This window comes from Folsomia candida, unplaced genomic scaffold (genome assembly GCF_002217175.1).
Source record: "Folsomia candida strain VU population unplaced genomic scaffold, ASM221717v1 Fcan01_Sc001, whole genome shotgun sequence".
NCBI classification, from domain to species: Eukaryota; Metazoa; Arthropoda; class Collembola; order Entomobryomorpha; family Isotomidae; genus Folsomia; species Folsomia candida.
This window is the reverse complement of record NW_019091193.1, coordinates 25,515,972-25,539,988: the sequence shown is the minus strand read 5'-3', so window position 1 is coordinate 25,539,988 and position 24,017 is coordinate 25,515,972. Positions and strand designations below refer to the sequence as shown.

The window sequence follows — 24,017 nt, the reverse complement described above, 5'->3', positions numbered from 1 at the left end:
GACATCCTCTCGAGTCAATAAACAGGAAGGGATGAGACAATAAAGTAAATGAAGCCAAAATGGAGAAACAAGTCATTTCATGCTTTGTAAAATGGATACGGTTTTTACTAAGTCTCTTTTGAACATAGGTACATAATACAAACAATCTGACGGTTGATTCTTTTGACATAATAATAATTAATTTCATTCTTTATATATGCATAATATATATTATATAACGGTAATTACTGCATTGACTCTCTCTTTCCCTCTTTTCTTGTGTTAATTAGCGTTAACTCACTACTTACAGTAAGTGACAGAGATCCTTCAAGATTTGTTAATTTACAAGTACAACTGCCCCTCGGAGGCGGCGGCGGTTAACGAGAATAAATTAAATTAGTTAATAATTAACTTAGTTACAAGGGGCGAATGAGTGGTGATGCTGATGAAAAGGGTTATCTGAATCATCCTCCATACTACTATAACTATATTTTGATGTTGAGACAACTAGGCTAGCAGTAGAATTACTTGGGGCAACGGGGTCCTGGCTATTATTGGTACTACCGGTATTATTACTACTACTGCTACCACTTCCAATTGTGTTGCCACTATTAGAAGAGTTAAAACATTTCCTATTGAGACGTCGCACAGCCTCTTTTATGAGTCCGCCCGACTGGAGGAGTTCTTGGAGGAGATGATACGCTTCTTTGGAACGATTAGATTGCTTCGACAAATCCCCAAACGACCGCGACGACCACCATTGGTTTTGATAAGTGGCAGACTTTTTGGACTTTGAAATGTTACCCGACTGGTGAAACTGACGGTAATAACTGTTGTTGGCGTTGGGGTGGGAGTGACGCCAAGAGCGATTCATGGAGGTACGACGCTTTCGCTGACCACTGCTGCTCTTATTTGTGGAAGTGGTGCATGAGGAACGTTGTTGTGGAAGAATGAGAAGATCATTGTCTGTATTGCTAGCAGTACTATGAATAGAGTTAGGAGTACTAGTGGCACTGGGGGAATCCGTCCAGCAGTAGTCGCTGGCAGAGTGACTCGTTCTGTACTGGGGAGCTGCCATTCTCAATTTGTCTTGAATATTGAGAACAAGTGAGTCCACGTCATCCATAACTTCAACATCCAAGTCCAAATCCGAACCCTGAACGGAGACGGATTCTGAACCGGATTGGGACACAATGTCATCGTCCTCCTCCTCCTCTTCTTCCTCCTCATCCTCACTGTTCACTGGGGGCAGGCTGTTCACGTTCATGTTGATGTACTCGGACATCAAGTTTTCTGAGAGAAAGGTTGCATTTACTGGGCTATTGTGAAGGGCCATGGCGATTGGGCTTCCGTGATGCACAACATTAGCATCAAACTTGCCACTATGTCTGTGTGGGATCAAAATTGGGCCAACTTCTCCGTAGAATCCAAGTCCTCCGTTCATGTTGTTCAGATTCAATGGAAAATAGTCTTGCTTCCCCGGCATCCTTTTCTCCAAGGATCAGAAAGCAATAGCAGGCGAAGAAGAATTGAAAGGACGCGATTTTTTGTCCCTGATCTCAATTGTCGCTCGGATCCTCTAGACCTTTCTTTTTGTTAAGATTTCTTCCTTTTCTCCAATAGGATTCAGAAACCAGGAGGTTGCAGTTGTTGTTGTTCCCCTCGTCCTCAGGTAGGTTTTTTTTCTTCCTTTGACGTGATCCAACAAGACGCAACAAGGTGAGACTGGCGTGGACTTGGTTCGTGATGGGGCAGAAGAAACGGCGTCCTCGTCGTCGTTGTCCGTCTGTTGCTCTCTCAGTTTCTATAATTTATAACAACAAAACATTTAGTATACAGTCACCCCAATCTTTCTACACACACACTGCCAACCTGGCATTATATTATTATTATGATTCGTATTATATGGCAATATCACTACTAGCACCGTGCACCTCATCATAATCATATAATCTTATCTCAAAGGACCTGCCCTGCGTTCGTGCCCCTGTATGAACCATCCCTACCAAATTGCGCTGTCCATTCAATTTCCAATTTATGCAGGCTTACTACTACTACTACGACGTTGGGACGGTCGTTAGCAAGTATTATGGTGAACAATAACAGTGGCCTAGAAATAAGATGCGCAACATCTGCTCTCTCTCTCGGGCACGTTCTCCAGGCACTTTAAGAAAGGGACGGGTTTCATTATTATTACGTAATCCAGACACAAATTGATATGGACGAGGAGGGGTGCAGCCAACAAAGAAAAGAAAGTCCCAACGACGATCGCTCCATTTTTTATGCAACCCGACCAAGGAAATGGGAAGCACAAAAGAAACGAGGTGATGGAAAAGGTGGACGACATGCAAAAGTAAAAGTCCGTTGTAGTTTCAGATGCTAAACAAAGAGACTGAGAAGGAAGAAGAGTAAGAAGAGCGGATGCGAGTGAGGATAAACAGAAGGGATTTTAAATTTCAAAATTTATCGAGCGTGAAAATCAACCTGGACTAAAACCACCTCAAACAATAAGGTCTCACTCACATCCCCAAACTCAGATTAGAAATCTATTCAGAAATCACTTCCTAATTTCAGGAAATGTAAATCTGTTGTTGGATACCCCCGTCTCTCTCCGGAATTAAATTAAGCTAAATCACCTCTCCCTCAATGCATCTGTCCACGGTTTTGTACTTTGATTTCCTATCCTATTCCGTGTGAGCATCTTTGAATTGAATCAAGTGTGAAAATTTACGGTTACTCTGTAAGGAGACTCTTGCATAACTCTATTTTCATTCCATGCTACGAATAGAAATAGGTATTCAGACAGAGAGAGAGAGCATTATAATTTAATATTTTTTAGTGAACACTAACAATACGCATTTGTGGTTTTCCACCAAAAATTACTAATATGCTACTAGTGCAATGTCGGAAGAGGAAAACTAGTAATATTGTACATATAAGGCAGAGAGAGGACATGACATGACGTTGACTTGGTTTGTTTGTGTACTTTGCTTTGTTATTATTATTGTTGACCAGTTTTCTATGTATTATTGTACGTGGCATGAAAACAATTTTTTATGCATAAGGTTTTATTTTAGCAGATGCCACGCACACATAACCAAATAAACTAGAATAGTCATCATGCACCCATGTAGTAAATAATATCATATCAAATAATCCATACTCATCAACGCAGCACAATCTACAACGATAAAAAGAACGAACATAAACAACAATCCATTCTGTTTCCTGCTCGTAACCTTTGCAGGGCCATTTCCTGTATGTGCATGAGAATGCCTCCTCCTCCTCCACCACTCCTCATTCATTCAAACCTCATCTCATTGTTGTTGGCGAGATGCAGATCAACTCAGCCAGCCAGACATACAGAAAAGAGAGAGAGAAAAACTTGCAACGTAAAGAACTTGAGTTGTCTAAGGTATCTATGCATAAGAAAGGATAGGAACAAACTCTTGAATGCATCCTTGCAATTTTTAGTTCAACCTGTTTTGCACTATCCAAATTAATGCAAATTAATTGCATGACAAACCTGGGGAATGTAAACAGCAAGCAATATGACTGCAAGAGAAGGATAATAATAATAGGTGACGACTCGTCACTGACGAGACGACAGAAAAGACACGACGTACTTCCAAAATGAATGTTCTAAGAACAACGCAAGGCCAATATGTTTCCCATGAGATTTCTGACGAAAGAAGGATGATTTTGTACGAATTATGCAAAATTATCAGTATCAGATGGAGACAGCGTTCGTTAGGACAGGAATTATTATTTTGTTGCCACAAAACGTTATGCTTCTTGAATAATTTTCGACCTTTTCAAGTCCTTTGAATTTCCCCATAATAATGCCAGTTTTTTCTAAGATATGAAAAGTATCGGAGAATTGCACGTATTTTAAAACTTACATTAAAAAGAGATCCAAAATTCCAAATTATAATTTCGTTTAGGGTTATAATAACGATAATTCCAAAGGCAATGTTTTTCTTCTCAAAACGTATAAAAATGTGAGACACACTTGTTAGATTTCCTGCTTATAAGCTCTTGCAGTATGTACGTAACACAGAGACAGGTACACGAACACTGTTCAGGAGAACAATCGTTTCAACAATGAAGCCAGACTGGAACTGAGGAGGGAATCGTTATACGCGTTCCCTTCTTAAAGAAGCACCAGAAGTAAACAGAGAAGTTGTAAGTAGTAAGTGGTGGTCTTGGACTATGTGAAAAAAATCGAGTCCAAACTCCAAACAACAACAAGAACGAGTTGGTTAAATGATTTGGTAGAGCGTTTGTGTGCGGTGCTTCTCCTTCGACGTTCAGCAAGGTAATGGTTAATGTTATGGTTCTGCTGCATAATTTTGATTACGTCTGCAAGTAAGTAACGCAAGAGCAGATCGCAGCAAAAACATAACAAGAGAACCAGTCAGTCCCGAGGGGTGAACCTTTTACCACCAGCTCAATAATAAATGTATGTATACAAATACAACCCACTACGACCATAGCCAGCCATACGAGTGTATTACTTTCCTCTGTTTACCAACTAACCATGTTTTGAACAACCACCCTCTGCACCATCATCATTCCTGTTTAAATACAACTCCACACTACTCGCTTAAACCTCCTTCGAATCTTCTCTCGTACTTTAGTTTGTCTGTTCTGCTTGGAAGGAATGCTCCATTAACAAAAACTCGCTGATCCCCCGGCATACATACCTACGCAAAGTTACAAGAACACGTCCCTTTCTTTCTTATGGACTTGTCTTCTTGGCTATAGGCTCATGAATCCCAGTCTCAAAGAACGCTGATAAAAAACAACGCCACGTACATGTATATTCGGATTACGTGATGACGACGATGCTAGCATATGATGATGATAATAATGCTTCTTCATGATACATACGTTTTGTCGGATACTTGAGGTAGTAGTAGAAGTACGTAGTGGGATGATACATATTTCTTGGGTTGCTCCTGCAGGCTACGTTATGAGTCAGATAAGAAGATGCAACAGCTGGCTTCACCAAGAAAAGAGAATATAAAACATGTAACCAGAATGAAAAAGGAGACGAGTATTGTTGCCTCTCTTCAATTCAATGATTCACTTTTGGAGCAGATGCTTCTTCAGAGAGTGAGCGTCTCATCATCGTGACACGTAATAATGATAATAACGCCAAGAAGACCACGGAGAGAGCAGAAGAGAGAGGACCAAAACATAGACACGTAAATAAAGCAGCCCCACAGTACATACCGGAGGTGGATTGTTGACTGTGCATGCATATATATCCATATACTTACTTATAAGGTCTATATACCGAGGAATCCCTTTTTAAAGTCACAAAAAATTTCTTTGTTATCTTTCTTAACTTTGGCATTCTTTCAAAGCCCGCTCTGATTTATAATTTATATTCAACTCTCCCTTTGTCCACCAACGCCAACAACAAAGCATTAAAAATAGTGCTAACTTGACATTCAAATTGCAAGATGAATAAAATGATTCCAGAATAGCAAATACATACTTTCATGACTGATGCAATTACAAGTTTTTCATATCTTATCGCCTCATGGTTTAATATCGAGTGGTATTCAATCAAAATAATATTTATGACGTAAGAACGTCACAAATAAGTGGTGACGGAGAGACGTTTGGAAACCTATTTGACCACGCCATGCATTATCTTTTGCTATATTACATAAACGAATAATAAAGTTCAATGCAGAATTGTCACTCTTGAGTTCCATTCAATTAAAGTACAAATGGAGACATTTGGAACGTATGTATAGGGGATCATTGCATCAGCGAAATTGAACCATAAATCCAGCAGAGCATAACACCCTTTGTTTCTCTTATCAGGCACTTGGTCCTGCTGGTGTTGGAAAACATTTTTTCCATTTTGGTTCACATAGAACACAATCTTGTGAAGTTGCCGTCAACTCAATTCGTTGACAAAGAAACACTAAAGTTTTCTACTCAATATTGTCTGAAACTTTTTCTCAAAGACACTTTTTTAGAGGAAAGATGACGGCACGAACCCTCGTCCCCAAATTCACCTGGCCTCTCATGACATGAAGAAATCCAAGAAATAAACACTGCTGGCCTATGAAACATGTAAATGAATGATGCTACGTGGTGTGTTCTCTGGGTTAAGCGAAGAACAGACCACTGCATACATTACAATATCATCATTCTATCAAGTACGAAATAATTTCTCAGTCTGCCTCCTGCAGGCCTTTGGGTATTTCTTTTCAAATTGAGACAAAACGCCGACGGAGGTAAGAAGCACATACATACATACATACACCTTACCCAACCAACTATCTAGCTACCTAACTAATCTTAAACAGTATTTATTCAAAGTTTTCCTTAAAGGTTTATGCAACCCATTGGATCGGCTGGCCTTCATCACCAACCAGTTGCACCGACTCCTCTATAATTCTGTTCATTCCGTCTGATCCAAAACAAAGGAAATTCTGCTTGATACCTGCCCAGCTTCCTCACTCACTCTTTTACTTGTTTCATCATCTGCCCAGATGGACCCAAAACTAACAATGAGATCCAAGAGGTTCAGTTTGCCTCCAAAATTTACCTGTTGTTGTGGCGTTGTAGCATCTCCTGACTCTTCTGACTTTTGTCGACTGCCTGCAGCAGCCCTTTATTGTCTGTCTTGAGGCACATTGCATACCAAACCATAACCAACCGTACCATTATACATATGGTTTCCACTATTCGGTCGCACATTATTACTATTCCTATTAATAAGCGTTACCTAACCAATGATTGTCGGGATACCGGAATTGAAACTGAAAGAGGAGTTCGTTCGAACAACAAGTTTACAGGCAAGGGCCTGATGATTGCTGATTGTCGAGGTGTGCTTTGTGTGTACTTACATCGCTACGGTTTATCGAGTTTGCCTTGCATTCTCTCTGCTGCTGAGAATTCTTGAACGCTGTTAATTGTTGTGAATTACGAGAAAAGAGGATCAGAGAGCGACGCAACCAAACAAAAGAAGAGCAACTTTCGACTTGAAAGAAGTCATTCCCATTGTATTAGTGGTAGTATATAGGTTGAGGAGGTATGTAGACAGACGCTGTTGGTATTTCTAGTCTAATTTTCCCAATTTACGACGGGTAAAAGGTTCGCCTTGAACAATTGGTTCATTTCATCGAAATTGATTGTACAGTTGTAGCCACAGAAAGATGGCCGCAATGACTTTATACGTACATATATCGAGATATCCAGCGCTACGTATTTGCACATGTATATACGCACACACACGTACATACATAACAGCTTTTATTATTAAATTTGTTATAACGAACGTAATTAAAAGATACAAATGATCAAAACTGACACGACGTGTGTGTGCCATGCGATGCATCCAGAGTAATTGCTCCTCCTTCCGTTTTATAGAATGATCAAGTTATGCAGTAATTCAGATACGACGATGACAAAAATCCAATAATCTAGACCATACGCTCCGAAATACAATGCACTGTATGTGTATTCTAATAAAACATATGCTCTGGTCCAAAAATAGAATATGTATTTGATGAATGGAAGCAGCATCGTCGTCCAAAATTATGAACAATCTGCTGTATGTACCTACCAGCAGCATAGTTTCTATATGTTTCAAAGTCCATAATTTACTATATTTGCCACTATTATCCTTAATATACAAATGTCATCATTTCATGGAGCAGAAATACAATGGAAATATTTTATGTATGGTATGATCCATCTGCACATAAATTTTATTGCTCAAGTATGACAGGAAGAGTATTTTAAACGTTCAAAATAATGCACTTGGACAAGTATTTCTCACTCGACCACATTTTCCACACGCCAACCATATCCGTTTATTAGTCAGAGTTGTTCACCACGCAGCAGTAGTAAATAAATGTATGCACTTATACAGCAGGCTCCAATTCCATTCAACACGAAACTTGAGAATAAGTCAATTTTTCTCTATCCGTCCACTTATTAAGGGTTCGGATAGTGCTGCCCAATACGTGGTGCATACGATAATCAACCCATCCCACTCGTTCTAATAATGGTTATATCTTCTGTGGTACTTGTTCTCACGAGAAACGGACCAAAAATAGTCATAATTTGAACGTATGCTTGGATGCGAGCACTTTCCACCAAAATAAAATCTAGGCGTATGAGAAACAAACTCGAGGTAAACTATCCAGCAATAAAAACTTATTATTATAGGTGAGAAATAGCTGTGAAATATACGTGCATGCTTTATTGGGTAAAACATAATTGTCAAATTAGATGGCTCACATTATGATAATGTATAAATGGATGCATGTAGTAATAATTTATGGAAATCAAACGTGTGTTAAATCCAAACCACAAAGCCCTGTTAAACCTCGTTCGCCTTTAAATGCGTTTGGTTGCGAAAACTGCTAAACCAAAATTAGGGCAAAACTTGTTATTATTATTACTCTGCCTCGTATGTACATGAGTACCTCGTATTGGAAAAGTATTTATCTCGTCGCATCAGAGCAAATCGGAGAAGGAAGGAGAGGGAGAGCTGCACGAGGTGATGACATGCATGTCGCTACATTAATAATCAGTGTACTGCTTCAATTTCAATGCATTGCACCAACCGACAAGTGTTGTTAGCGAAACATTTCAGTCATAATCAAAATTTGGCTAAAATATTCTTCGCCGTTTGTTTACTTCTTCATCTTTGCACATTGCTCCACTTTCAATTCGCGTTCCTCCGCACGTGTCATCTGCACCTTTATGTAATGCCGTAAGACGTAGATTCAGCCAACCCACGAGCAGAACGACGAATAGAATATGCAATGGTTATCTAGCGGTGATGCGATAGGCGGGCAGGAGCCCAGACTTTGTGTAAACTACTAATCTTTAGCAGACATACGTAATATGTGTAGAATAGAAGGACACCAAAGTAATTAAGGCTTGAGGATTTTTTAAAACCAGACACAAAGTAAAATACTCCAATGCATAGAACTATACAAAAAACATGAACGAGTTCAAAAAATGTCCAAGGCTTTTAGATCCTACATGCTAATAACCTGGTTGAAATTGAGTGCGACACAACCCACCGAAAGGTTGTTCTTATAGATAAATATATTTATATATGCAGTGTTGCTTGATGTACGAGAAGACCTTTGTAGGAAGTCTCCAATAATAATGTACATTCGCATGCATTGGAATTTACACAAATCTATAAGTCACTACTCGAGTTAAAGTTACCCATATTAATACCACGAGGAGCGCTTCTACATATGTACATGTATGATGAGCTAAATGTAGTTAGGAGGACCGAGTTTAGGTTGGCTGGCTAAATTTAGGACATCGATACCCACCATTCATGGCTATTAGTTGCACTGGTAGAATGTGAATGTAGCAATAAATCTCAGCCCAATGGGAAATGAGACTCGGCAGCAGGCTAGGGCAAAAGTCCTATAATAAGACCTTGGCTTTGGCTTTCACAATCATTCCCGTCACAACTCCTGCAACCCACACGATACGGTGGCAAACGTAGAATGGAGTTACTTCATATTTTCTGTATTTCTGGTCGTCAAAAGATCCTGTGTCTGTGCGTGTGAGGAAAAGGAAAGACGACGTCTTGGTTTTTCATCTCAAATTCAACACAATTCCAGCTGCACTTTGTATCAAAATGCTTTTCGATGTCTCGCTTCTGTATTCTTCCTCAAGTTGAGTAATCCTGAATGGATAATGCTGAATATCATTGAATGACAATATGTCATTCCGCTTTTAACTCTCCAACTTTGAAAATGCATTGTAACTAAGAAAAAAAAGGACAGAGTGTTGATGTGCAACTCGCGTCTCGTCTAAAGATCTGGAAACGAGATGCGTTTTCTTGTGGAGAATATGAGAATAATAATAAATAAATGTATGGAGTCCTCCTCTCAGGTAATTCACCAACGATGTGTTTACGAAATGTCCATAATTCACCATCTCGCTTGGACTTGATCTTCCGACACAACATTCCGTAATCTCGATCCATTCTTTCCTCATTGGCATCACCTTATGGTTCAGCCAACTATTATAAAACACTGCAAGACGAAGAGGGGAGGCCATCCAAGAGCTTAATAGAATTTCTAATTTTCCACTTTTGCACACAAAGAAGAAGCAAGTAAAAAGGTATCTTGTCCGACATCGCATCTAGAAATGATCTCGTCATATTTCCCTTTATTGCCCTCGTCATACATACGACGAAGGCAACTGCAGCACTGCATTGCATTGAAATTCTAAGCAACCCGTGGCATTTAAATGCCTCACTTTTCCAAAGTGGACCTTCGGCCCAATGCCACTTTGAGGAAGATGGTAAAATGACATTATTATTATTGAGCCGAGATGCAATTGAGTGATAGAAAGAGCACAACAATACGTAACGGTCCTGGTGAAGGCCAAAGGGACAAATAAATGTGCTGGTGAAATGTGTAACCGAACCAACGTGGAGTAATAACATATTAACCGTTGAAGCCTGTTGCTTATTATTTATTTGCTCGTAAAATATATTTTGTAGTGGGTATAAAACTATCTTCTCACCTATGTATTTATTTACTTATTTACCACAACAAAGTCAAATATTGCCTAAAGTTACATGGAGTAAATTATTTTACGTTTGTTTTCACTAAATTCAATACGTGCCACCACGCTGCATAGTTGATTTAAATAAAATAGGATGTTTGAATGATCGGCATGTGAGCAAAATCCAATTAACGGCCGGCCTGGTCCTTCCTATCACCTGCGACTTGCATGCATCACTTGGATTATTTAATCCAGAAACTACATACACCATAACAAATCCTAGGAGTACATGTATCACCCCCAGCATTAGCATATGTATGTAGGCACACTGATGTCCATGTGTGCGACACAACTTGTTACGTTACGTTGGAACAACAAAGAACAACAATGTTGCAACTTGCCATGGTCGTTACATGATTCATTCTGGAGAGGACGAATGAGTGAACGTTGTGCTATTTTAAGGCGCAGTAAACTGCTTCGTATTATGCAAGGCAGTTATTAACCGTCTGAATGGAGTTCGACCAGCAGGTTTTCTATTTACAAATCTCCTGCGGCAACAAAGCCCTAATGTAATGAGGCGTAGAGCTGTCACATTCCCATATCAATAAACAGACAAAGAAAAGGAAGTCAGCCAACAAAAGCAATTAGCGAGCAACTCGAGGTTTCCTTGAACCGAAATTCGGATGCTTTTTTTAAAAGTCTTCACAAGCTTGTGGAATTGGGACTTTGGCCCACAACAGAGACAATGACGACAATGACGACCCGTGAGGTTCAGACAGCTACAAATCGTACATGGAGTTGTACATATTCCGTTGGTGTGCCAAAAAATTACAACCCACGTACAAAAATACTGAATGCGTAGTCATTACAACCCAGTTGTCTTATAAATTGTACATAAGCCACGCAGCAGACAACAACAAATGTTTATATCAACTACAAAACCAACCAGTAATTCGACATAGCGAAGGATTCCTTGAATATGAGTGACTAAATTCTACAGGGCAATTTCCCGGAATATCCCGTGAGTAATGAACATTCCTGCATATGCCAGCTTATTCCCCTATTTGTGTGTTCTTGTTCTCAAGAAAACAATAAATAGCTTGTTCCTACACGTACGTATATAGCACGTAAAATGATAGGAAACATGGGTACGTACGGGTGACACGCATCCTAAAATGCGGAGATATCGGATAAATCCGAAAAGAACCGACGGGGGAAACCAGACAGACAGGTCATTTCAAAGGCAAAGGAGCATTTACTCCATTGAGGCGGCGGGCTTCAATTGCATTTCAGATACCCTGCTCCTGCCGTACCACTACTACTATAAAAGCAAAATAACACACAAGGCTGAACTAGATCGAGTAACCTGGTGACTCTGAGTAGTTCCGAAGCCCCACCCCATTCCTGAACCAGACAGACTGAGAGAAAGTACACAAACTCAAAACTTTCACTCGCCAAAGTTCCAACAACAGCTACAAAGAGCCGAGTCATGGAATTTCCCTCGCTGAATTTGTTTTCTTTGAATAGAATGACGGTAATACATATCCTACAAAAGCCTATATTCACGCCATTTACAACCTATTCGTACTTCTTAATTTGATGACAACATTGTGCCACTGTATGTCCATACATACAAATACGGTGTTACCAACTCTCAAGTCATGATAACAAACGAAGCAAGCGAAAGAGAACAGCACAGTTATACATATGTATATGTGCATACATACTTAAGTCTACGTGCCAACCGATTTATGTATGTAGAGTCACATGTCTGGAAACAACTCTTCAAGTTCGTCTATCTATATGAAAACGATAAGTCACACCATTAAAAGTGACCCAAGCTTATGGGGTAAAAATAATGACGCTATCAAACTCAACCGATTGACTTTTGGTCATCGACCACGAAGGAATAGTCCAAACGACAAAATCCAGTAAAAAGTTTAAATTAATTTGTCCAAGTAGGGACGTACGTCACAGAAAAGTCGCCCCAAAACTGTGGCAGTTTTTAGAGTTGCTTCAAAGTTTTAGCCTTCATTTTTTAACCACTTGAAGTACAGATTTTGGTTTTTGGATCCTGGCAGCTAATTAAAGTTGCCACAAAACCATGTCACCTTCAATCATGAGACTGGTCGTATTCATATGATATACGACTTTGAAGAGTTGTTTCCAGGCATGAAGACCAGCCTTTATCGGGTCGTATGGTGACTCGTTATATCATTAAAACTCCATTGAATCCGGGCATTTCGCAACGAACTTTCTTCAACCCAACTCTCCCTTCGGCTGCCCTGCCTACTTGCATACCGTTTCTGCTACACCAACTCTGTGTGGGCGCACAAGTGAGTATAAAAATATACGGATGTTACGGTACGTTATACAACTTGTCCTACAATGAGGACATTAGACTGTCGACCCAGACCCGAAAATCCTTGGTTTCTCTCTCGCTCTCTTCTCTTACTTCTTTTGGAACGAGTGGTGGTTAAATGTACACAAAACAGACTTTCATTGGGTGTTTCTCATGCTAAAGCTAAATGCAATGCAAGAAAATCAATAAGGTTGATGGGATCGGATGACATGCCAAATTCCAGCAACGTTAAGCTGTGTTCTGTAACGTTATACTTTTTTTACATAACGTACATTCATCACATCTAATTCTATGAAACAGATTGACAATAAATAGCGTAGGTTTGCCAACTTAACGACCAAGCAACTTGAGATATTTAAGTGGGCTATTTGTAGATAATGCCGTCGAGAGGATAGGTGGAACTTTGGACTGGAGCCTTATATTATATTTATCATGCTTTCTCTAGCTAGTCCACCAACACAGCAGTTAAACTGGAACATGATTCCTCTCAAACCACTGCAATTACTCAAATTACACTAACCTGAACCTCTGAGGAATTCGTATATACGTAACAATGCTTACGAGAAAATAGTAGGCCATGCATTTACAGAAGAAATTAAATCAAATACCTGATGATGGCGATGACAGGTGAAAGTCACCCTTGTTCAGTCCAATAAAAAACGGCCGAAAACACCATGGAGCAAATTTATTTATACGTACGAGGTTAGAATTGTGAAATATCCAATCTCACTCTCCCAGCAAAAAAAGAGACACCCAACACTGTTTCCAGATGTGAGTAAACTATTTGGAGTCGATTATCACCAACAATGAGACGACAAGGTAAGGATATTGCAGTTTTCAAAAAACGGGACGCTGCAGAAACCAACCGAATGGCTTCCGGACACAGGGCCGAGTGAATGCTTTCTCTTCCACAACATAAATAGAGGTTAGAAGGATGAAAACACTTCGTAGTAGAAGTTGCTTTCCGTAGTGAGTTTCACTTTTAGTAGGTTCTCGTTCTTCGTAGTATGGAGAAAACGCAGAGCAGCAGAGAGACCTCGTCGCGAGCGCCACAACGAACTCGATCGGGGAAAGATTTTCGACTCTCAGAGTTGAAGGTCACCATCAGACAGAGTCAGACATGCCTCTCCTCAATATGTATGTACTTATATGTAGTAGGAACAGCATCATTATAATAAAAGTTGTCTCTGCCTGCACATGTACAACAACTGGTTGGACAAGAGAGATCTGAGCCAAGTACACATATAGCTCTCGTCTTTGTGGCCGTGACTGACTTGGATAAATTTTCGAGTTCATGCGAACAGAATCCGGCATTCGATTGAGGAAATTTGCAACCTATACATACCCGATTCGATAGCCCAACAAGCTCTAATCATGCTAAACGCTCGAGAGACATATGGATGAAATCCAGACATACACAAACTCACTCGACTACAGCTCACAATTTGCGAGAAAGGAGAGGCATAATGATATAGGAATTTATAGGATACATACATCACCATCAGCCAGCCTGGTCCATAAGTACATATGTGCAGTACACTCGTTGTTCTTGACGCCAGCCAGTGTGGTTGGGTAATTTTATGAATCTGTTTCAGAGCAATTATCAAAGTCCCATTATCGTACAATAGTAATAATTGCATGCACATTTACATATGTACAATCCAAGTTTGAGCTTATTTGGAAAAGTCTCAAAGCATTACGGACGCACGATGACTGTACCTCATAAGCATAAAATTCAAGTGTTGCAAATCCTCTGTTTGCTTTCCACTTGATGATAAAAACGGCTCAAATCGAACACTGACATTTGACGACTACATACATTTGCATTCACGGCAATTTCAAGTTCAACTCACAGTTTCAAGTTCATGCATATGCACACATAGGGCCGAGGCGCGAGGGCGTCATGGCCTGAACCTGAATGTCAATAGTCATTGCAACACCGCCGCCGCCTTGATGATGAATTTATCTACTGCTTTGTGCACTACCAATAAAAGTCCCTGATAAATTAGCGCCTTCTAGTTCAATATCCGTCACCTTATTCATGCATATTTACGAATCGGAATATCAGATAATAGCTGAGTTCATATGATCCGTGTTTTGATGTTATTGATGTAACACACAAATCAACACACTGCAATTCTGTTGCTGGTGACTAATGCATAATATATACCATTTATTTCAGGGAGAAATAAGCTGTCATACCATCTGGACGAACGAGATAAATAAATTACCATGAAAAACTAAATATAAAATGCAGTGTAAAACACAACTTAAAATGTAATAGTCAATAGATGCAGATGTTTTAATGAGTCTCAGCCCTGAGTATATGCATTTATGTCGTATTTGTCCTTTCGCAATCCTATGAATAGTGGAGTAGAGTATGAGAGTATCTGCACGTATTTATTAGTGCATATGTAGCAACATCTCGTCTCGTGGTCCTCGAATTATAAATAAATCATTTATTATTATTATCGACATGTTGAGCTAGCTGTCCTGTCTGGTCATCACCCCCACCCAACACAATAAATGTCTTGAAACATCAATTAATTAGTCATAATGGAAACCTCAGAACAGTATTCTCTCTAGTTGAGAACCAGGCAGCCGTACTGTGTACCACAAATATGAGAATAAAAATAAATATAATGCTAATGCGGGGAGTGAAAAGAAATGAAGCACAACATACAAAGGGAGGTTGATGGTGCCGTAAATGCCGTGACTGCCGTGCTGGTGGGTGGATTGGATTGATTTGGTTTCATAAACAATCCAACGAACCAATAGAAAAGGAAGCCACCTCACCTCCACACACATGATCGATTGTATGTTGGATTGGATATTGGATGGATGGATAAGCAATCATACTCATCGAAAGGGAAAGCACAGCATTGCCTACTGATGCCTATTTCTACATACGTATATCGATACAAGATATGTATCATTACATTAAGTCTCCTTTATTTGCATGTTTGTGGTCGACATACGTATTTCGTTCCAAATTCAACTGACTTTCCTCGCTACTGTCGTAGCAAAATACATACACGAAAGTTGAGCAAGAATAACAAAATACCTATTGGCAGGTATATTAGGATTTGTTATTGATTGCCGCATTGGTACGTTTGGTATATCTATTATCGTGGTTAGGCAACTGCTTATTAAAGGTCGGGCGAGTTGAAGCTGGACGGATCAGTATAATAATACGGCTCATCGATTGCATTTACGTTCCGAGGCTGGACGTATTTTTACCTGGAGCAATACTGATGGGGGATAAAATGAAACAAAAATATATAAGATGCAGAGGAGGGTTGAAGTTTCGTCACAACGGCAGATGTGCTGCATCCTCATTACGTATTGGATGATATTATTGGTTTTTTATGAGACTCCATAATCTACCAGCTTTCTCTAACGTCATGCCACATTTCCTTCCTCTTTTATCAAACAAATCTAATTGGATTTCCTCGGATGTGTACACTTTGCAAGGCTGAAATCTGGAATATAGCCCTAGTTCCTTCCTCCTCAAAAAGCCCTCAATAGCAGAGTGCCTACATGTAATATAATCGTATACATAAGATCCCATATGTGTTGATTTAATTTTTATTTCCGAGTCTTCCATGACTTCCTGTCCTTTCTTGCGGGAGACCCAACAGTGATTTCTAATCAAATCAGAATATTCTCCATCTTCCTGATGCATCGTTTTTACATCCTTTTGTGGTCAACCTGGGAAGAACGACCAGGTTTAGTGAGAAACAAAAACTACATTCTTCAGTCCCAGTTCACGAACCACCATTCACAACTATGCCTTTTCGAAATCTAATCTAACTCCTTCCTCTCCCAAAGACAAACTTGGCTTCACATGATGATGCGTTCAAAGTAAACCCTGCTTTATCTTGGCTTTATCCTCATCATCACAGGCAAATAGAGCCAGTGAGCAGAGCATCTTTCTCTCTATCTTCTGCTTGAACTAGAAGCTGGAAATCCTGGGCAGTGATGGTATGTCTATAGTCTATGTCTACCTCTGGTTTTTGGTGCTGCCTTGTCTGGCCTGGCTTCTTTATCCGCAGTCGCAGAGGCAAAAGTTGCAGAAGAAGGGGTTGAATTGTTCTACTACCAAAGCAAAGATAAAAATGATGAAATCAAGTTTAGAAACACAGCTTTGCACAGGAGTTTAACACAACATCCATAATTAAAATAGCTAAACGTTGCATGCATTAACAAATAAGGACGGTAAACAAGTAGGTAGAATGAAGGATGATACAATTGGTGTAAAGTTTGCTCCATATTCTCATGTAAATGATGAGTTTTTCTATAGCTATATGAATGTGGTGTTGTATATGCATACATATTTCCTATGGTTATTATTGCTCTCCTTGTCTGGGCTTGGTTTCCGTTTGTCATTTGCATTTTCTACGCGTGATACAAAGTTAATGGGTTGTCAGAAATCGTTAAGTTTAGAAACTGCTCTAATTTTCAAGTCTGACTATTTGTTTTTGTCTCAGAATTGTTGTGAGCAGCAACAACATCTCAACAGGACCAAAGCCGTTCATAGTCAATCATCTACACAGTTAGTAAATAACACTGTGTGTAAATGTGTAAGTCTCGCGTTCAGTTTGTAAAGGTTAAAACTTTCTACAACATAGAAAAGGTGAATATGAACAAAAGATGTTGACTATTTTTCATATCAAAAATCATTTTGCTCGCATCCCTCTCTAGCCTCCCAAAACACAGCTCAGCCATTCAGCATAAATGTTATTCACTCATGTTCTTCAGCAGAACAATAAGCCAATTTGCGAGCATGGCGCAAGAAGACACTTAAACCTTACAATTCTGCCTTATTTTGCGAGTAAGTGGACTTGAATGGAAGTGAAAAGGAATGGCCAAGTAATAAATGTCTCTCGTGGACAAAAGGTATTTTCAACTGGACAACAACAACTCTCAAAAACGGGTGGGTCATCCCATCTCCAAAATAATTTGGGCTTGGTTTTCTTTGACTTTTATTCCTTTCTTCATTCTCAATGGGGTTATTCATTCAATTGTTTTCTGGGACGGAAGTCGAGAGAATAATTGTAAATGCCGTGAATGATTATCGCTCGCTCGCTTGCAAGCAATAAAATATACGCAAAGTGTCGCCGACACTGCGACCATACTCCACTCACTCCAACATTTTCCAAGAAGAGAAATGGGAACAAAAATGTTTTGGAAGCAATGCAAATGAGCCGATAGTTTTCTTCGTAGGAAATGTACACTAACAAAAGGGCGTCAGTCAACAGTCCGCTCCCTGTCCAAAACAATTCTTGCCTCCCAAGTTACAAAAGTACAATGCAACCCTATTTTTATGACGGATGAAATGACTACTCTATACTATACTGCCTTTAGTGTACATACACATATCGTGAGTACATCATCGTTGGTCGCATTTGGAAAAGTTGGCGACGTACGACGTTTCGTAATGCAATATTAGTTGCGAGTTCGGATGCCAGCAATTTTAAGAAGAATATGTTATGTTGTGCGACCCGATTTATGGTCAATGAAAAGGTCAACGTCAACCAAGCCTTATCTAGTTCATCATGAAACAAATGATTCAGGATGAGAAGTAATACACACAAATATAGTTAACTTAAATGACGTTAGACAGTCTCAATTTATGTGACATAATATGAAGATGATAATTGTGCATTACTAATTGTTCAACATGAAGGTAACCGAGGATAAGGAATAGTGTTCAATAAAAATGCTCACCTTAAATATCTCAACCCTGGCTGGACATGCGGATTGGGAAGATAGTCAAGTCACAAGGCTGATTGAATCCTATAGGGTGACGGTAAAGGTGTAAATATAGAAATTTTGAAAGTATGACCTGATCAAGGTGTACGCATTAATTTGTAGCTCTGATTACCTTACCACACCACGTCGATATGAGAATCCGAGTTAACTATTGTATGAATGGATATAGCCGACCCAAGTTAATTGCAATTAAGTAAATGGGAATGGAGGAGGAAAATGGAGCCGTTTTGTTTTGTGTGGGAGAAATCAATGGAGGAAGGAGAGTTGTGAGTAAACAGAGACAGACAGTCATGTGGATTTGTTTTGGTTCTCTGCTTCCACCACCAGCACATCGTATCGTGTAGCGTGTGTAAAATCAGCCGACTTGGGCTCTTCTTTCTTCGGACCCTCCACCGATTCCGTTCCAAATTAACCCATTGTTCTCCTGTCTTCTATACTCGTCAACGTCATATTCAAATTCATCAAATCTTAAGGACGCTACTTACACTACAGCCAAACTTAATTTAAAGCCATTTAAACCTAAGACTGAGATAATTTTCAGAGATTACTACTTTACAATTCGAAGCATATAGTTGAAACATTATATTACGAAGAAAGATTACGAATGTGACGAGTAGCTCGAGAATAGTGGGATTTGTGGTGAAGATTCCTATCTATTTGCACAGCCCTGTCGTATCTCTGTCTGGGTTTGTTCATTCAATTCACATGATTTTTTTGGAGGATGCCCAACCCACGGACGGAAGAGTTCACTCCACTACCGAATTCACTTGCCCCAATCCACCATCAACCAGATAAAAACACACCAATATCCATTAGCCCCTACCAAGTAAACTCCTCTCGTATTTGCATAAATTCCTGCGGTACAAATATAAATATTTTACCTAGAAATATGGTACAATTTTCGGGCCCATCTTTTTTACCTGATAATAATAATCTCGTATATGAACGTCCCGGCTGAAATGTTTGTTTGGGTTTGTTATTATTCTGCTGCTGGCCCAGCTCATTCTGGGCGAGACGAGGTTGGGAAGGGTGGATTCGTCGTTTTTTTATTCATTTCGGTATATGTGACTTTTGATGAGTCGTCCTCATCTTCATAAAAACCAGCGACCAGGAATTCGAAGGAAACCAAGTGTGTGAATTGTGCTTACACGGCGATTTATGACCCTGGTTATAAACATTCACTTAAAAAACCATGCATACAATCAAGCTCTCAAAATATATGAAAACAGGTTGCTGAAATAAAACACGCTTTGTGTCTTGTAATTAAGATTTCAATCTGAAAGTAATACAATTTTAGAGGAACCAAAAAATAATGACAAAATACGTTGTCTGTATGAGCAATATGAGAAAAATTTATCCCAAAGTTCCGGACTGGCTCCAACAATCCTCCATGTTTTGCATGCATTGCATCAGAGATTCAGTCAACCTGTTCAAAATTATTTGTTTTGGAAGTGTCAAGTATGTTGATTATGCTGCTGATTATGCCCTTGTTGCATATTGGGCTTCAAGGAATAAATAATATTATCAAACGATAACATAACAAAATATTAAACTGCAGAATGTGCACAAAAAAATGATTGTTTTGCATAGTTCGTTACTGATAGGTCAAAAAATGAGATTATGATATATTCTTCATGATGGACGCAATTCTGGTTGACGGATATCATCAAATCATACATAATCGCTATTGTAAATTGTTTGACAAAAATAGATTAGAATAGAAAAAAATTGCAAAAAAATCCGATTATTTTGTTCTTGTTAACCTTAAATTCACTATGTGTTCGTATTAATTAACTCAAGCTAAAATTATATATATACCTTTTCACAAATAGCATGTTGTTACGTTTTTAGTACTCATTGTTAAAATAACTGATAAGGATATACAATAACTTAACCAACAAGGATGCGATAATGAGTCGGAGATTCCACCAGGAATAAGAAAAATGTTTCAATAATGAGGAGGAAAAAACGAGCTAAAAGAAATGGACGCTTGGTTTATTTATTTTCGGTTTCCACGAAGATGGTAAACCACACGACATTCTTTTCATTGATTTGATTCCTTCCCTCGACGAATGTATTTCTTCTGGTTACATAATTACCATCGCATTGGATGTGGCACTTTTTGCACTCTTTGTTTGGAGTTCGCTGACTTGCATTGACAATTTGAAATGTTGAATGGCAAATGAAGGTGACGGTGACAAGTGAGAAGAGAATACGCATAAGAAATAGCATCATCAACTAACTACGATCTGATGAGCTAAAAGAGGCATGAATCTCCTCCTCTGACAGTGCTTAGAGATTGCATGGAGATGGACTCCTAGGAAAAAGATGAAGAGCTGCCAACTCAAATCGTATTCGACCTCCCGATTAGTCTCACAAGTCTTGACAGAACCTCAAGCAACATTAAACGATCTCAAGATTTTGGGCAGCTCGCAGTATCGTTTTCTCCCTCTGGGGACGCTAGCTTAATTTTAAAATGTGTCTAAATTCGGGGTTATTACGTTATTTATGCGGATGAAGAGCGAGGAAGATGAGTAGCATGAGCGGTAGCAACGAGAAAACACCAGATTCCACACGGACTGCACGGCAATATGAAGACAAACAAACGGTTTTGTTCATGGTTTGAATTTGTAATTCATCTCCGACGTATGTATTTTGGTGCTTTGTCTTATCACGATCGTGTCGCTTTGTCAGTAATTCGTGTATATATTTAGATGATGAGCATGGTTTCTTGATAACGTAGAAACCCATTTCCAGGGGCTATGGCTTAAAAATAACGTGAAGCATCAACCACATCATTATCAGAGTGGATTCTTTTACTTGCTTGGTTAGTAGTTTGGAAATATTTTTTTGGATTTGTTGCGAGGCAGTGGGGATAAGAATACTTAATAATAATATGCACGCGGGTAGCTGGCACGGACTCTTGACGCACTGAATATACGTAAGTATATGTAGGAATTCGAATTAGGGGAAACTGGTAATTTCCAAATTTTTAACCGACTATTAAGAAACTACCCGAGGCTTGAATATGCAGTTAATGATACCTGCATGACTCAGTCGAAACGTGTGTACAATTTCCTATGCAAGCTTTTTTTCTACAATCCTTTTAACCTTTCTTTATGAGACTAATGTGTCTGTGTGTGTGTTGTCCTGGACAAAAGGTGGTATTGAGTTGTATTTACGTATTAGTAAAGGTTGACGACAATTCACTCACAATGCAAGTCTTTTACGTGTACAACTCAGATCTGCATGGGACCAATTTTATTTTGTTCACCACAAAAAATAAGCATACCCGTATTTTTTCATTTTTCATAATGCGCTAATTTGAGCGCGAGGCGCGAATTTTAAACTGTTTTCCAGCCAAAACCACGGTTTTTAAAAATTCTGTAAATTTTCGAATTTTAGCGCGAATCCAAAAATTCGAAAACATGTCTCTTCAGAATGACTTACCTGACTTATGCAAAATCCAATTGTCTCGAAATTTGAATTTCAAAATTTTTTTCCAGATTTTGAAATTCATTAAAATTATAAACTCTTTCAAATTTTTATTTTTTCGAAAAATAGTGCATGTGCATTTTTCATAAGTCAAGTAAGTCATTCTGAAGAGACATGTTTTCGAATTTTTGGATTCGCGCTAAAATTCGAAAATTTACAGAATTTTTAAAAACCGTGGTTTTGGCTGGAAAACAGTTTAAAATTCGCGCCTCGCGCTCAAATTAGCGCATTATGAAAAATGAAAAAATACGGGTATGCTTATTTTTTGTGGTGAACAAAATAAAATTGGTCCCATGCAGATCTGAGTTGTACACGTAAAAGACTTGCATTGTCAGTAGTGATGATGGTATGCCTTCTGTGGTGGAATTATTACAGAAATTCAAGAAAAATGGGACAATACAAAATAACTGAAATGTCAAGAGGTCCACTCAACTTCAAAGTCATTTTTTGAACACATTAGTCAGGCTTTACTTATTTCTTAGTAAATTGTAAGAGTTTCAATGTACGTTTGTATATATACCTACCTCAAGCAGGTTGGCAGAATCGAAGGAAAAAGGGAACAATAACACAGGTCACAGACTGTCATCAAATCATAAAACCACTCCAAATAAGGGTTGACAAATATTAAACTTAACCTGTTCCTAGAATTCTGGGAACTCGTAAAAACGAAAGCAGAACAAGAGGATACACAAATACATGCATTCTCAAAATGCTCCGGAATGACAACAAGACCTTTCTGTATTCCATTTCAACTGCTGATCAAACCACACCAATAGCAATGCAAGTATTAAAAATAGTTTAAAGGCAATTAAACTTAAATGTAAAACTTTAATGATGGTGAACTTAACCGGAGGAGCAATGTCCCATAGCAGCATAAATATATTGCTGGTAATTGCAGCACTGAATTAATACGTACACGCCATTGTACATACTTACAAAGTGCTACTTTTGACAGTAGCCTAAGAATTTCGAGTCATTCTATTCATCAAATAGTTGCACACGCATCAGAGATCTTTCAAAATTATTTTATTTGCTGAAACAACAAATCTGAACAAAGTACATGTTATTCTACAAAGCCATTAAATTCGTTTAATCGCTCATCAGTCGTGATGTAACTAGTTTATTATGTAGCTTAGCTCGTATAATGAAACAATTTTTGCGGAGAGTAATGTCAACAGAAGTTACAAAACTGGTGACAATGAGAAACAAATAGTATTCGATAACATGCGTGACATATGTATTTAAAACGTAAGTGCAACCAGTTTACTTGTACAATTTTTGCATAACTCCAGTGAGAACCAAACTATATGCGGTGTCATGTTCCCTTCGAACTTGGACAAGTGGAGGAGTTTAAAGGTTTGAAAAAGGCCGTTCATCTTAATCTCGGTCGGTTATGCTGATGATAAGTATGAGAAAGAATGTAAACAATAATTCACTGGCTCAATATGTACCACACAGCAGATAAAATATGGGTGGATGACATAAGTTATCGGGCTAAAAGGAGGTTGAAGACCGACAAGAAAATACAACAGAGCATGACACCACCATTCATCCGCCCTTTCTCACAGGTTCAGGTGTTCAAATTCATGAAACTCTCAGCAACCGATTCCCGTTTCAAATGGCATTCATTACTATTACACGAATGAAATTAAATGGGTGAGCAGGCAAAACTACTGCTTCGTACTCGTAACAAGTACATATACGTCCGTACACATTAGTCCATCGTCCCTCTTTAATTTCTCACGGTTAACGTGTGAATGTTATTGTTTATTGTTGATGTGTACTCTTTCTGCTCCTGTTTCGTCACTTTTTCCATCCCCAGTTTTTAGGTACATGTGTCGTGTCTGCCTCAAACTGCATCTCTTAATTTTTTGTCTCAAAA

General features: G+C 38.9%; 1 protein-coding gene across 3 annotated transcripts; it reads right to left on the bottom strand.

Annotated features, from left to right (window-relative positions):
- Positions 1-75: 75 nt before the first annotated feature.
- On the bottom strand, positions 76-18,890 carry LOC110860038. 3 transcript variants are annotated; one of them, XM_022109116.2, is made up of 3 exons: positions 18,753-18,890; positions 18,596-18,664; positions 76-1,783 (listed from the first exon to the last, which is right to left on the bottom strand). In XM_022109116.2, exon 3 carries the CDS (start codon positions 1,463-1,465, stop codon positions 392-394), a length of 1,074 nt encoding a protein of 357 aa, XP_021964808.1. In that variant the 5' UTR covers positions 1,466-1,783; positions 18,596-18,664; positions 18,753-18,890; the 3' UTR covers positions 76-391. The 3 variants fall into 3 exon arrangements, with proteins under 3 accessions (XP_021964808.1, XP_021964799.1, XP_021964792.1); XM_022109107.2 differs by lacking the exons at positions 18,596-18,664; positions 18,753-18,890 and adding an exon at positions 13,474-13,883; XM_022109100.2 differs by lacking the exons at positions 18,596-18,664; positions 18,753-18,890 and adding an exon at positions 3,882-4,308.
- Positions 18,891-24,017: the final 5,127 nt, after the last annotated feature.